Source organism: Pseudorasbora parva, chromosome 8, assembly GCF_024679245.1.
Source record: "Pseudorasbora parva isolate DD20220531a chromosome 8, ASM2467924v1, whole genome shotgun sequence".
Classification (NCBI taxonomy): Eukaryota; Metazoa; Chordata; class Actinopteri; order Cypriniformes; family Gobionidae; genus Pseudorasbora; species Pseudorasbora parva.
Window position 1 is genome coordinate 21,236,146 of NC_090179.1, and position 16,103 is coordinate 21,252,248.

Here is a 16,103-nt window from a genome sequence, read left to right on the forward strand (position 1 = left end):
AGGCCACATTCCCACTGTTTGACTCATTCAGTATGACTGTAAATAATAATAAGCCTTTATTACACTTCCTATATCCGGTAAATGAAGCAGTGTATTGCCATTTCTGGTCCCATTGCAACACAATCAAAACTAATGACTGAAAACTCTGGTGGTGTTATTGCAGCGTGCCTGGCTAAATTAAAGCTACACGGTGTAACTTTTTTAGTTCATTCTTAGCTAAAAACACGGTAGTTCTTTCAAAAATATATGTGCTCATTAATGAATATTTACTTATTTCAAGTAATAAAGTATTCTTGTAAGTTTATAGCCTGGATACCAGCCGAACTTAGCCCCGCCCACAATTTTTTTAGGTCGAGCAGTTCGGTCTGGCTTTGCTCCATAGAGGAGTAAGTATCCCCGAACAGAAACTTTACTGATCGGATTTAATTCCTGTTGAATTTAAATTTTAAATGAATTTGACTGATAAACACCCTTACGAAAATGAACCATGTTTTTATCATTGTTAAAATGTTAGGCTCCACTTTATATTAGGTGGCCTTAAGTACAATCTACTTGCATATAAAAAAAAAATACAACGTTCTTACTGTGTTCAAATTGTATTGCAAAACACATTTGCTGATATTGAGGTGGGATACGGGTAGAGATAGGGACAGATGGGGTGGTGTGGGTCAGTTTTAGGGTAGGGTTAGGTGTAGGGGAAGTGCCAACTGTGTAGTTACAAATGTAACTACAGACATTAATTACAGTAATTACATGGAGGTATTTGTTTTTTAAATGTAAGAACAATGTAAAAAATGTATGTACACAATAGATGCATTGTATTAAATTATTAATTACAATGTTAGTACATAGTAGTTAAGGCCACCTAATATAAAGTGGGTCCAAATGTTATAACTGGTTTTTGAAGATTGATTACATTATTTTGTTATCACAGCTTTACTTCAAATATCATTGTTAAACTATTAGTCCAGGCAAAGTAACTCATTTTGGAGCCAAAAATAGAACTAATTGTAAAAGATTTTTTTTCAGCTCAGATCTTTTCTATGAGGTGTCCAGAACATCATACTGAAGAGATCCTAGTTGAGGAAATATGTTAAATTCTCATCAATCTGAGATGTGTGCTAGTAAGGCCAGACAACAATAGACCCCAATAGGGCTATTTTTTTCCTTTATTCCTTTCAAAGTAAGACTTTATACAATGAAAGTATCCATTAAAAGTAAAAAAAAATGTATTGCAAGTTTCTTTGAAAATGAATTTGAATATGTAAATGAGCTATACACTAATCGAATAAAGACTACCCAAAATATACCCGCATAGGCTTAATTTTTTCTTTTGATTCTACCACAACAACAATTTCCACAATGAAGGTCTACATGAAAAGTAAAACATTTTCTATTAGAAGTTTCTTTAAAAATTATTTTAAATATGCAAATGAGCAATATACTAATTGAATGTGCCCAAAATACTCCCTAAAAGGCTTATTTTTTCCTTTACTCCTATCACAATCAAACCTCACACAGTGAAAGTATACATGCATGAAAAGTAACATTTTTGTTTTTTCCAAGTTTCTTGGGAAAATCTATTTTAAATATGCAAATGAGCTCAACGCTATGCCCAATTGACTTATGGCCAAAAAGCCATTAAGGTACAAGTAGAAAAAACAGGGGCCAAATATCTAACACATTCATGTCCATTTAGTAAGTTAACCTATGCATAAACACGATAAATTTGAAGTCCCTTGCCACAAAAGACTTATACTCGCCTAAAGGATTATTAGAAACACCATACTAATACTGTGTTTGACCCCCTTTCGCTTTCAGAACTGCCTTAATTATACTTGGCATTGATTCAACAAGGTGCTGAAAGCATTCTTTATAAATGTTGGCCCATATTGATAGGATAGCATCTTGCAGTTGATGGAGATTTGTGGGATGCACATCCAGGGCACAAAGCTCCTGTTCCACCACATCCCAAAGATGCTCTATTGGGTTGAGATCTGGTGACTGTGGGGGCCATTTTAGTACAGTGAACTCATTATCATGGTCAAGTAACCAATTTGTAATGATTCAAGCTTTGTGACATGGTGCATTATCCTGCTGGAAGTAGCCATCAGAGGATGGGTACATGGTGTTTATAAAGGGATGGACATGGTCAGAAACAATGCTTAGGTAGGCCATGGCATTTAAACAATGCCCAATTGGCACTAAAGCGCCTAAAGTGTGCCAAGAAAACATCCCCCACACCATTACACCACCACTACCAGCCTGCACAGTGGTAACAAGGCACGATGGATCCATGTTCTCATTCTGTGTACGCCAAATTCTGACTCTACCATCTGAATGTCTCAACAGAAATCGAGACTCATCAGACCAGGCAACATTTTTCTGTTCAACATTCCAATTTTGGTGAGCTCGTGCAAATTGTAGCCTCTTTTTCCTATTTGTAGTGGAGATGAGTGGTACCCGGTGGGGTCTTCTGCTGTTGTAGCCCATCCGCCTCAAGGTTATGCGTGTTGTTGCTTCACAAATGCTTTGCTGCATACCTCAGTTGTAACGAGTGGTTATTTCAGTCAAAGTTGCTCTTCTATCAACTGAATCAGTCGGCCCATTCTCCTCTGACCTCTAGCATCAACAAGGCATTTTCGCCCGCAGGACTGCCTCATACTGGATGTTCTTCCCTTTTCACACCATTCTTTGTAAACCCTAGAAATGATTGTGCGTGAAAATCCTAGTAACAGCATATTGTGAAATACTCAGACCGGCCCGTCTGGCACCAACAACCATGCCACACTCAAAATGGCTTAAATCACCTTTCTTTCCCATTCTGACATTCAGTTTGGAGTTCAGGAGATTGTCTTGACCAGGACCACACCCCTATATGCATTGAAGCAACTGCCATGTGATTGGTTGATTAGATAATTGCATTAATGAGAAATTGAACAGTTGTTCCTAATAATCATTTAGGTGAGTGTATATTGACCTTAGGAATTGAATGCCCAATCTTGCCTCCAGTTTCTTTTTCTAAATTCTTTTTTTTTAATTGTTTGCAAACAAGCCTTACCTAATGACAGTCTCCCACAGATAACATCAGAAGAAAGTCAAAATAGTATATTAGTCATATTATACACCATATTAGTCATTAGTAACATGGTGAGATTAAATTTGGGGCTGGTAAATTTACAAATTATTGGTATTGTAGGTAAGATTATGAGATTACAGGCAGAAGTCATTCTTACCAACTAAATGATTCTCAGAAGACAGATGAAAAACCAGATAGGCACACTTTCCAGACATTCCAGCTCTTTAAAATAATTTTGCAATTTTGTAGTTATCAAGTATTTTAGACCAGGCAGGCCACACGTCAGACTTCAAATTATATTGAGCCTAATTTCATTGCTAGACAACACTTTGACAGCTTTTTCAGGGAGAAATGGAGAAGTGTAAAATATGTAATGAGTCATTCAGTGATGAAAACACATCGGTTGTTAGGACATACAGTATTCAATAAGTGTGGTGCTGGTGTGCATATTCAAAGTCATTTAAAAAGAAACTTGTTATACAAAAAAAAGTTACTTTTCATGTATACTTTTACTGTGTGAAGTTGTAATGTGGTTGGAGTCGAGGGAAAAAAGCCTATTTGGGTGTATTTTGGGCATATTTGATTAGTGTATAGCTCATTTGCATAGTAGAATTCATTTTCAAAGAAACTTGTAAAACAAAACAAAAATACTTTTCATGTGTACTTTCATTGTGTAAAGTTTAATTTTGATAGGAATAAAGGAAAAAAATAGCTCTATTGGGGTCTATTGTTGTCTGGCCTTACTAGCACACATCTCAGATTGATTAGAATTTAACATATTTCCTCAACTAGGATTTCTTAGGACTTTTAGTATGATGTTCTGGACACCTCATAGAAAATATCTAAGCTGAAAAAATTATTTTACAATTAGTCTGTCGTAAAACGCTATTTTGCCTGGTCTATATGGTTCAATTTCGTAAGAACAGTATTAAAATAAAAATTTCACTTAAGTATTAAAATAGATGGAAACTGCTTTTAAAAAAAATAACAGTGGGATAAATAATTTTGGCATAAATATGTGAATTACATACAGTAAAATTATTAGCAATGAAAAATTACAGAATAATGACGGGGTTTGTATTTAAATATCCTATTTAGCAGTTAAATATTTACAGACTAGTCTAAATCATGAATGGATTTAACTACTAACCTGCCTTTATTTATTCATCAGAAAAATTGACATTCCATATTGTACAGTCAATGCAATGTTTTTGACTGGATTCTGTGATTCTGTCCGTGTTTCTGCATCGCACAAATAATAGGACTCTACTCATATATATATATATATATATATATATATATATATATATATATATATGAGTAGAGTCCTATTATTTGTGTGATGCAGAAACGCGGACAGAATCACAGAATCCAGTCAAAAACATTGCATTAACTGTATAATACGGAATGCCAATTTTTGTCTGTCACAATGTCAGCCATTTGTCTGTTGTGTGGCAAACCAATAAAGCTCCCTTAGCTGTGAAAACGAATGCAGTTTTCAAAAAGCAGTGTTATTCTAGTGTTTTACTAATTATTTTGTTTTTTTGTATGGTTAATATTAATTAAGTTACCATTATGTAACTGTCAGCACACTTAAGGTTTATACATAAAAAAAGGCAATTCGTATGGTTCCAAATGAGTTTGACACTACTGGTGTAAAAACGAACACAGTGCCTTGCTTTACTCTGAAACATGAATCATGTGTATTTATTTGTGATTTGATAATTGCCTTATTGCCAATCCATTTTGTATATTTTTGTATAAATGTATCAAGCAGCCCTACCAAAACTGACAAAAACTGAGCGCATGGTCCAGTTATCTTGATCAATACATCTTGAAGTTCTTATTTGCTGTTTTTGTTTTTTGACTCCTGTTCACTTTAAATGTGAAAAAGGAGTGGCCAGAATGCTATGTTTCTGCCATTTTCTCACTGGTTTTTGTAATGCATGCTGGTGTGTATAAGACAGTTTTATGCATCTCTTTCATTAGGCTTCCCAAACACTTTTCTCTCAGCCTCCCGCGGGACAGCCTCCCACCACGACACCCACCGCTCCCACAGCCCCACCAAACGCAGCCACCGCTTCTGGGGCAGCCGGTGAAGGATTGAACCCTGAGCTTTTTACTGGGATAGTGCAAGGTGTCCTGTCTACAATGATGGGCTCTCTAGGTACCCCTCAAAATGAAACCGAAAGCATCGCTCAGTTCATCCAGAGACTCTCCCAAACTAGTAACATCTTCACCCCTGGTACTGGAGATGCTGTGGGTAAGCTCCTTGGGCTTGATGCCTTTTCTTTTCTTTTAGTTTATTTTCTTTTCATTTTGTGTCAGCTGAATTAGGACAACTAAGGTATCTGGGTATGTGTTTAGGTTTCTTTGGTGATCTTCTGGCTTTGGTGTGTCAGAACTTCTCCATGGTGGACATGGTGTTGTTGCTCCATGGTCAACACCAGCCACTGGGTCGTATCCAGCCCCAACTTGCCCAGTTCTTCATTGAGCATTTCCTGCAAGGCCGTGAGCCCACAGAGGCCAATATCACTGTAAGTTGTCTTTTTGCAGCCAAGCTGCCCTAGTTCAGTGATTCCGAACACTGATCTTAGAATACACCCAAACCCTGCCCATTTTGCATGCTTTGCAAATGGTTTTCGGTTTAAGATTGCAACACAAACACAGAGGAACAAAAATACTAATGTACAAATTAATGGAACAAGATAACCTATGCTGTGCAGACAAGATGTTATCACAGACAGCATTCAAAGATTGTACACAAAGCATTGTTTATCTTTCAGCATGCACACAATTTGCTTCCATAGAATTTTTGCAAAATTTGAATTCCCATTTATACATTTCCCAGTCCTATTTGCAGTTCCAACAGCAAACAATTTTTCTAGTCATGCATTTCATCATTGAGGATTTCTTAAAAATATGTAAAAACCCTCTCTTTCATGAACCCAGTCTGGTCACACCCCTATCCAATACCAAATATGTCAAAATTACTTGTAGACAAGACAGTATCTGGAAATCCATTGTCACACCCTGTCTCTTATGTTATACCCTTAATTGTCTGTAGTTGGTAAAATTTGCATTTTGGTCCTCATATACACTGTTTTTGCTTCCTAGTCTGATTCTTCAATTTCCCCTGCTTTCCGTTTTCCTTTCAATCTCTCATTTCATCTTTATTTTCTCTTTCTGTCTTTTTAGGCAGCTGCTGATGACTTAATTGCTGAACTTGAGGAATACATTACAGAAAGTTTTGTAAGAATCTCTGGATCCTTTCTTGACTCTTTAAAAAAGCTATTAAAATCATCTCTAACAGTCAATTACTACAGAAAATAAATTTTACCGATCCCTCGGTTTGTAACAAGCATAAATGTTGTTGCAGTGGAAGTCTATTTACCCTCCTTTATCTACCTATACACTACCATTCCAAATGTTTGAAATGTTTGCTTAGAGGAAATGAAAGCAAGTTTTGCAAATTTAAGGTGTTTACTTTCTGTCCATCCCATCTAGTCAACCGTAGCAGTCCGTGATGGGGTTGATATTACCCAGACGAATCGGGCTTTTCTCAGGCAGCAACTTTCAGGCATAGCCACCCACATTTTGCATTGCAATGGTAAGTCTCTAGACAAGAGGCATTATGAGATGAAATCACTTGCTAATTAGATTTATAAATGCATGCATACATTTTGAATACTGTAAATGTTTTTTTATTTCCTCAGATCAAACATTTGGACCTCGGCTCCTGCAGCTGTGTAACCGTGCTCTCTTTGAGTGTCTGGCCCTTAACCTTTATTGTCTGAATGGAGAACAAAATGCTCTTACCTCCGTCATCAACCACCGCATTGTTAGTACCCAAAACATATCTGATTTCTACACCCCCTTCATTTTGTTTATTCTTTTATTGTTCATCCTATGACCTTCATGCTGTGTGAAGAAAATTGTGGAGGAGATATTTCCATGTTGGCGGAGGCTTGCATTTATGCAGGAAACTTGATTTATTTGCGTTTATGCAAGAAACTGTTTTGATAAAGGCGTTAGGGGTTAGATGCATGAGATTTTGCAGACACAGGGTTTTGCGGTCATGGAAGACCTACATAATTTTAAATAGTTGAAATGTAACTATTTGTGACTATAAATTTGACATTAAAATGATTTTGAAGTCCTGGAAAGGGAATTTACTGAACTATTTTCCTATTCTATTTATGCTTTTCATTCAAATTAGTTATAAATTGTTCTTTGTAACTGCAATTGTAGATTTTTTTAGACTTAAACCTCAGCAGATCAAATGTTCAAAATGCATTTTTGTTGCATCTATACCTGAATCTATGTAAAACGTTAATTATGTAAGTTTAGGTACTTTGAATGAATTCCTAACGTGAGTTTGCATGTCTCCTCTATCAGAGAACAATGTCAGCTGAGGTAAACCCTAGCCTGGTGAACTGGTTAACCAGTATGATGACAATGAGGCTGCAAGTGATACTGGAGCACATCCCCATCACAGAGGAGCAGATTACCCATTACGTCATCCACACACAGGTTTGATCTGCACATTCCCATTGTATATTTCCAGACTAAATGCTGCCAGGTTTGATGGTTGGTTGGTATAGTGCTAGCCTAGAAATCTAGACGCAACCTAGCGGCAGCAAATTTAATTTGCCCGCAAGTGTGGTCTAGCAACTCTCAATTCCTATCTGAGCTGTATTCCTCAGAATCTGGACGGCTCAATCACATCGTGTAGGTAGGCTATAGAGTCGGCAGGCGGGGCCATAATGACGACGGCCGAGTTGCGTTTGCGTGCTTCTAGTAACAAAGTCTTCTAGTAAACACAGAAACTGGCGAACGGCGGCGGTCTTTCGAATCAGCTCTGACCGCGACTCTGGAAGACTTGGAGTTAAGCTTTCCTCTGAGAAAAGAACAAAGAGCGGCACTGAAGTCATTCTTAAAAAGGGAAGATGTGTTCGGAGTTTAGCCGACCGGATACGGCGAATGTTTAATCAGTCAGAGAGCTCCCCTTCACCGTCGTTGCTCCGGTTGGTGTACCGCTATCCTATTGCGTGCAGAGGGAGTTTGAAAGACAACCGTTTATCCCGCCCCTCAGATTGAGCCCTGTCAATGGTGAGTTTCCAGACCAAACATCTTGATGTGGGTCTGGCTTGTCAGGCTAGTATAGTGCTTGATTTTTGCACAAAGAGGTGTTTACACTGTATTTTAGTTTATGATTGAAATTTGTTATTGAAAGTTATTATTCAACATAATTCATGCAGGTTAGAATGTGTCCTGCACACTCCATCTAGGCGTTATTTTAGGCTTCTGGAGCAGGTAATGCAACCTTTCAAGGTCCTGTTCTTCGTGATTCCATCTTTCAAACTTTAGTTAGTGTGAAATGTTGCTGTTGGAGCATAAATAATACCTGTAAAATTATAAAGCTCAAAGTTCAATGCCAAGCCAGATATTTTATTTAACAGAAGCTCCCTTTCAAAGCCTACAGCGAACGGCCGGTTTGGACTACAGCAGGAAGTGCAGGGAGGTAATGACGTCACTAGAACCGTTTGTTGACTAACCCTCCGCCCACAAGAACACGCAAAATAGGGGGCGTGTTCTTGTTGCTCTCCCACGTGGAGAAGAGCGCGCATTCAGCGCTTGCATCTCCCCGTTATGGTAAGAGGCGGGACCTTTCCGGGCAAAGTGCGCTAAGCTGCTGTCCAATCACAACACGGGAAGCGCTGGCCCAATCAGAACTCGTTACGTATTTCTGAAGGAGGGACTTCATAGAACAAGGAAATCATCAGGCCGTTTTTAGGACAGAGAAAACAGCGGTTTACAGATAAGTCAATTGTGTCAAAAATACTGTTGTTGTTTTTTACACGCGAAACATGAACTCATGTTATATTGCACACTGTAAACACAATCAAAGCTTCGAAAACACGTGAAGAACGGAACCTTCCATGGTGTGATTCCCCCCCCCCCCCCCCCCCCCCCCCCCGGGTTTAAAGCGCTGAGTACCCAGAAAAGCACTATATAAAAGTAACATTATTATACAAATATTTCAGTAGTTAATGATGACATGATAAAGGATTAATCTAAAATTAATCTGAAACGATCAGGTGGTAGTGCACTCGAGATGCAAGTTGAAGATTTAAAGTTTACTTATTGTATTTGACTTCTACAAGGATGTGAATGAAATTTGAAGAAAGTGATGTGGGTTTCAAATGGTGTTTCATATTGACTTCATATGTATATCTCTCTTACAGAGTGAAGAATCAGTAGAGAGGCCCACTCAGGATCCTGAGCCTCAGAACGTAGAGGTATATAAATCGAGAAAGCTGATTAACAGATCTAGTTTGAAATTCAATTCATTGGATGTTGAAGACTTAACATGTACGTACTTATGTGTGTTATTTTGTGGTTTTAACTGTAACCTCTCCCATACATGGTTCAGATGGGGGACAGTCTCTCTCCAACACCTGCTACTACAGCAGAAGAAGCTCTGGCCTCCTCCCAGGAAGCTGGAGCAATGGGAGTTCCAGCTAGGGAAAGTGAGGGAGCTGTTGGAGGGGAGGACGCAGGAAGAGATGCTGAAGCTTGGGCAGCAGCGTTGCCTCCTGTGAGATATTTCCACACATCTAGTATCTTAAAAAGAAACCAATCACATTTCTACAACAGGGAACCCCTCCTTTATTTATAGTTTGCCATATCATTTGATTAAAAAAATAGTGCTTTCAATTTTGTTTTGAATATTAAATGAGCACCTTTGATCACAAGCACATTCCTTCAAGGTGTCTGACGGCATCTTTGTTTTCCACTTGTTATCAGCATCTTGCCAATCAGATCTTGGAATAGAAAAATGTTGTTGTGTGTGTGTGGGCTTGATGACCTGTATTGTTTGCAGGAGTGGGTTCCCATTATCAGACAAGATCAGATCAGTCAGAGGAAGATTAAAGCCCAGCCTCCTCTCTCTGATGCATATTTGTATGGGATGCCAGCAAAGCGCAGGAAGGTAATCATTCAGTTTCATGCAGTTACATGTTAAAAATGAGATCATACGTTTTAGTTTTCTATTTATTTAGACTGGTTTGCCATAATACCGCAATGTTTCACCCTTGCTACTCCTGACGCATAACAATAAAAAAAATGTTTTGTGTGTCTCCTAGATGGTAAAGAGTGATGGGCCCAAACTCTCACTCTCTGAGGCAGTGAGTCAAGCTGCTAAATCAGCCGGTGTAACGCCCATCACAGCTCCCAACGCTCTACAGGAGGATTTAGAAAAACCAGAGCTTCAGGAAGCATACAGTGAACAGGTACTTTGTCTGAACATTTATTTTTCTATTATGTCTTGTAATTTAGACTTAAATTAATAATATAAAAGTTTATTTGAAAATATTATAATGTTGTGTAAAAGGTGTATAATACTAAGCCCCATTTCCACCAAAATTACCCGGAACAATTTATACCAGGAACTAGGGCTGGGCGATATGACGAAATATATCGTCTGGACGATAGAAAATGTCTATCGTTTTATATAAGGCTCTATCGCTTACGCCACGATAAGGCATTTATGGCAGAATTTTACGTCAAGATGCACCTCACGCCACGGCATGCCCATGCACGCTGCAATACATAAACAAACATGGAGGAAGACGGTAGTAGACACGGTTCAGACCAGGGTAATTCTCAGAGTAATTATGCCAGAGTGGTGGCATAAGCGCTCAAAACAAACTTCAGACACAGACGCTGCAACGGGCTTTTACGCGTGGCACACCATATAGCCATATATTGAAATATTTTAATGGCAGGTGTAGGGATGGCGAAAACTAAACATTTTCTTGACCGACCACCGAGCCTCATTAGCCGGTTGAAACCGGTTAATGCGCTATTTGAAATAACAGCCGCGAGCCGCGCTCCCTCTGTCTCTCTTTCGCTCTCTCACTCACACACACACGCGCTGCTGCCTCCCTTCCACTCACGTCACTTTTTTTAAATCCCCCACAGCGCGAAACACGAGTCCTGCAAAGGAGCTTGTTTGTAATCAGAGGACAAATGGCTCCTTAGTTTCGAAATGGTTTGGGTACAAGGTGATCGCGTTGAAAATAAAGGCATTTGTCCAGCGTTAGAAGCTAATTTGAATCATCGCCGCGGCTCATTTAAGAAAATGACAGCTCCGAAGAGACGCCGCTTTAGTTCGAGGTAGTGCTAGCAATAATAAAGAAAGACGATCAACACCATATGTGTTACCATTGAAATGAAGATGTAATATATTTCCAAATGTAAGCCCATCTTAAGCGAAATGCACCCTTCATACTGTCGTCTGCCCTGACTCTAACCTCGAGTGTTTACTTTTTGCAAACCTTGTGAGCGTGCAAACCCAAAAGCTGTGACCTCGCTTCAAATGTTTTTATTGGTTTTTTAAGTAGCCTACAAACAGGCGAAGGGGAAAAAAATTGAGTGCGAGGGATATGTTCAATCACACAAAAAGATTTTGGAATGAGACGGCCAACTGTAGTAGCGTTTAGTCCACTGTCTATAATAGCCTAATTTAGAGATCACTTTTTTATTTATTTTAACCGTCAACTTTGATTGGTTAACGTTGATACGGTCAGCCATCGGTCAAACGGTCATCGGTTAACATCCCTAGGCAGGTGTTAACTTTACCAACAGTCTTGCTTTAAAAAAAAGGTTCTAAATAAAATAAAAATGTAGTCCATGCTACCTTTATTTGTTTTGTATATCATTTCAAACTGCATTTCCACATTGCAATTTTGTATAGACTATTCATAAACTGAATTAACAGAAAAATTGCTATATCGTTATGTATATCGTTATCGGGATATCAAATGAGCTATATCGGGATATGAAATTTTGGCCATATCGCCCAGCCCTACTAGGAACTTTTTTACAGGAACTTTTCTCCCCCAGACCTGCAACTGTCTGCGTTTCCACCGCGATCTAAAGTTCCGTGAAGATTAGGCAAATTTGTCCGGTGATGTAGGACTGCGCACGACTGCTCCTCCAAGTCAGTAACGGACAGTAATCATTTTTGCGCGACACTAGCCACGTTTACAAGCACACTTTTTTTGTCATTCTGATTGAAAGATATAGTGGACTGTTTACATGAGACGTTATCTAAACCGATCTGGTGTTTACATGTGATGACTTTCAGTCGCAATTATTTTGTGACATGCAGTTTGTCTGCTGCATCGAAAATGTCAACGCTGTTTTTTCCACCAGCTGGAATCTGTTAACTGTAGCCATAGCAACTCTTAATGGCCACCAGGACTAATACAGTATTATATAAGCTATTTATTTGTTGTGAAGTGTAATAATCATCTCACAAACAAATTAATAAAGAGGTAATTAACAACGACAGAAAAGAGCACTAGCATATTCAGAAAGCTTGTAAAGCTAGATTTAAAATGACAATGTATATTATTATCAGCTATTACGGACATGACGTGAGATGGCTGAGACGAACACGCACCATCAGACAGAGAGCAAGACTGATATTTACTGAACGCAGAACAAACCTTGCAAAAGACTTTTAAAAATGCCGGTTGAAATAAAATGCTAAACCAATCAGCATGTTCAGTGCCCAAATCCCGCCCTCGAAAGTTCCGGAACTTTGAAAAAGTACTACCTCTCGAGCAGGCCCGTTTGGAAGGGGGAAATATTTACCCGGAACTTCATTTAGACCCTGGTTCCTGCGGTCCAAACACACCGAGTACCACCCAAAGTTCCTGGTTCCTGGGTAAAGTTCCTGCGGTGGAAACGCGGCTCTAAAGACACAGTCACTTGATTGAGAGATTTATTTGTGATGGAAATCATTTCTTTATAATTTTATTGGGGTCTTACACACATGCAGTAACGTTACTCTGAGCCGTGCTTTAATTTGAGTGATGGCGGATATTATGGTAGTGGCTTGATGCAGCGCAAGAGATGCAGATAACTTGATCTTGACCCTTAAGAAACTTTAATTAATGCTGGCACGTAAAAAATCTGCTTCAAATTGATTTAAAAATGTAATGAATTGCTTATTCCAACATTGAAATAAAAATGTAAAGGGTGTACAAATACTATAAAATCATTAAAATAAATAATTTGGAATCATGTTATAAAAAAACATTTATAATTTATTTATTATAACTTTTGTGTTGGTTGGTTGGCTATTTTCTTATAAAGGTCCAGAAATCGTGTTTTTTTTTAAAATTATATTATTTGTCAAATTTTTTTGCCAGGTGGCTTTTTTAATTATATGATGTCATTACTTTGTCTTGACGGCAGCCAGTCGCTGCATTGCTGATCGTGGTTTCGAGTATTGATGCATCCAATCTGCAAATTTGTTTGAAGAACCAAATTAGGCACAGATCAGTTATCAGGATTAAAATATCTGGGATCTGTCAAATCATCTCAGATGTATTAAGCGATGTATGAAGAAAGGACCCCTGGAGGCACCCCAGCTCTGCACATTTTGTATTTCTCCCTTATCCAACACACCCAATTTAGTTCTTGCCGTCTCTTCTAACAAGCTGATTAGATTAATCAGGTGTGATTAAATGAGGGTGATACTAAATGTGCAGGGCTGGGGTGCCTCCAGGGCAGGTTTGGAAACCAATGCTCTAAAGTCCTGTACGGGTCAACATGCTTCTCCTACTGACTTTTAACTCGATCCTGCGTAGCAAACACAGCATTCTTTTATTTATATGAACTCAAACACTCATGCATAATAGTCTTTGATAAATATGTGGACACTAAGTCTGCATGTATAATAAAATTTCATATAAGTAAAATTCTTCCTCAGGCAGTAAGCAGGATGTAAAATTGTATTTCAAATTGCACGTGCCATTAATCCAGTCTTCAGTGTCACATGATCCTTCAGAATTCATTCTAAAATACAGATTGTGCTCAAGAAACATTTCCTGTAACCAATCAATCTGGATTGAAATAAAATTTGTGTAACATTATAAATGTCTTTACTTTCACTGTTGACCAATTTAATGTCTCTTTGCTGAATTAAAAGGATAAAACGTATTTATTTTTAAACACAACCCACTGATATAATCTCTTCTTTTTATCAGCTGAAAACCGACATCAAGAAACGAGTAAAGGACGACCCAGATTACAGTTCCAGGCGGTTTCCTAACACGCATCAAGTCTTTTCTCCGGACTCATAACTTTTGTACCTTCCAGCTTACATGTGTCCACCTCAGCCCAGTTCCTTATATGGGGCGTATGTTTTATTTGCACAGTTACGTGTTGTCTGATGACTTCACTCCCGTTTCTATTGATACCTTTTTATTGTATGTATTGTTCACGTGTGGCCGCCGGTGTTGCGTGTAGTTTATGCTCACTGAACATCTGCTAATCGTCTAACACGGGCACGTGTGTAAAGAGCCTGCCAGCATGACGTTTCAGAACTGTTGTTTTTATGATTCGGTCCGATAAATAATAGTATTGTAACTGAATCCAGAGGACATACACAATAACAGAAGGACAAAACCGAAAATGTAGAAAGCTACTTTCTTGCAATGCTGTTGTTTAAAGCTTTGATTATATAGCATTATGCCTTGCCTTTCAGTTCTCCCATGACTATGGCTTTATATATGGTACACTGCAAAAACAATAAGAACTATGTAATTTGGAACCATGAATGTAAAATGCTTGAGATTAAACAATTTTGCACCATTTTAGTGCATATTATGTGTTATATGGTCTTTTGTGATTAAAATCCCATGCATTTTTAATATGTTTAATCAAATTTAAAGCCATTTGTAAGACCTTAAGATGCCGGGACATCTGGGCTAAGGAAAGACTACTCCAGAGAAAACAGGATGTTTTGGGAATTAACATTTGAACTCTTGTGAAAGTGACATCCCCACATCGGCCACATGAAGTCGCTTCAGATCACCTTGATTTACATTTCATTTCCCTTTACCCTCATCTCTCCTCTCCACATGCTGAAATTCACCCAAAATCTATATGGGTTAATTTGATGTACTATATAATACAGTACATAACTTCAGATTTTGCTACTCGCTTGTCATTGGTCAGCTGTCAAACAGGTGCTTGACGTGTGGGGTTTTTATCAACTTTAAAAGACGTGCTGAGCTGCAGAAGCTTTGGCATATTTAAAAACGCTCATGACTTTTGAAAACACTGTTCACTGCATAAGATTATAATGCAAAACAGACGTTAATAAGATGATAATTTAAAAAAAGACGTCTAGTGTAAACACAGCCTTAATGTTTTTCATTTTATTTGGGTCACGAGAGTACTACATGATTTTACAGCTTTTTGAGTATTGTAGCCAATCACAGGCATTTCTGCTGAAAATAATGACCAATCATGTTTAATTTATCGGTAATGAATCCTCTCAGTAGATTTGTACGGTCTCAAAACGCCGAATGAATTTTAGTGCAAGTTTACGTTTTACATGAATATTCTCATTATCTACAAATCCTCTCAAACAAACCACAGACACAGTTTAAATAAAGATTTATTGTAAAGTTTAGTCAGATATTTTTGTTTTTCATTAGACTTTACGATGTTCCTTACAATTAGCCTATACTTCAGTACAAATTACGTAACAAAAATAGATATTTTAATGCTTTAATAGTGATTTGATCCTCTATTTAAAAAAAAAATCATTTAAAAGAGGAAAAATGGCTGTGAGCCAAAGTGTTCCTCTTCCGTCATCATCTGGTTATAGTGGTAATTTCTTTTATCATTTCATGTCATGTTATTTTATGATATTCAAAGCATACACAACAGGTGAATATACATGAATGATGCTAGCATATACAGACTTTACCCAAGAAAGAAGCTTTAAAGAGTTTTTTTTTATTATTATTATTTTTATATATATATTTTTTTACAGGAACCAATTTAACTCTTTATATCAGGCACTGCGTTATTCCTTAAATGGGCCGACTTCATAGAAAGACATCGGGATATAGTATTTTTAAGGGCTCTCACGTTATTTAACTGCAGTTAGAGTCAATCTATTATATAACAATAAACATGAACTCGAACATGC

The 16,103-nt window shown here is 37.9% G+C and overlaps 1 protein-coding gene across 2 annotated transcripts in view; it reads left to right on the forward strand.

Moving 5' to 3' along the window:
* bag6 (BCL2 associated athanogene 6) overlaps positions 1-14,774 on the forward strand; it is a 41,264-nt gene extending 26,490 nt beyond the window's left edge. Inside the window, exons 15-25 of one of the 2 annotated variants that reach the window (XM_067450359.1) lie at positions 5,093-5,342; positions 5,447-5,616; positions 6,278-6,331; positions 6,587-6,689; positions 6,796-6,920; positions 7,478-7,612; positions 9,328-9,381; positions 9,516-9,680; positions 9,966-10,073; positions 10,228-10,374; positions 14,146-14,774. In XM_067450359.1, coding sequence (XP_067306460.1) covers positions 5,093-5,342; positions 5,447-5,616; positions 6,278-6,331; positions 6,587-6,689; positions 6,796-6,920; positions 7,478-7,612; positions 9,328-9,381; positions 9,516-9,680; positions 9,966-10,073; positions 10,228-10,374; positions 14,146-14,241 — 1,407 coding nt within the window. In that variant the 3' untranslated portion in view covers positions 14,242-14,774. Of the gene's footprint in view, positions 1-5,068; positions 5,343-5,446; positions 5,617-6,277; positions 6,332-6,586; positions 6,690-6,795; positions 6,921-7,477; positions 7,613-9,327; positions 9,382-9,515; positions 9,681-9,965; positions 10,074-10,227; positions 10,375-14,145 lie in introns of both variants that reach the window. The other variant, XM_067450358.1, reaches the window with a different exon arrangement.
* The last annotated feature ends 1,329 nt before the right edge of the window (positions 14,775-16,103 follow it).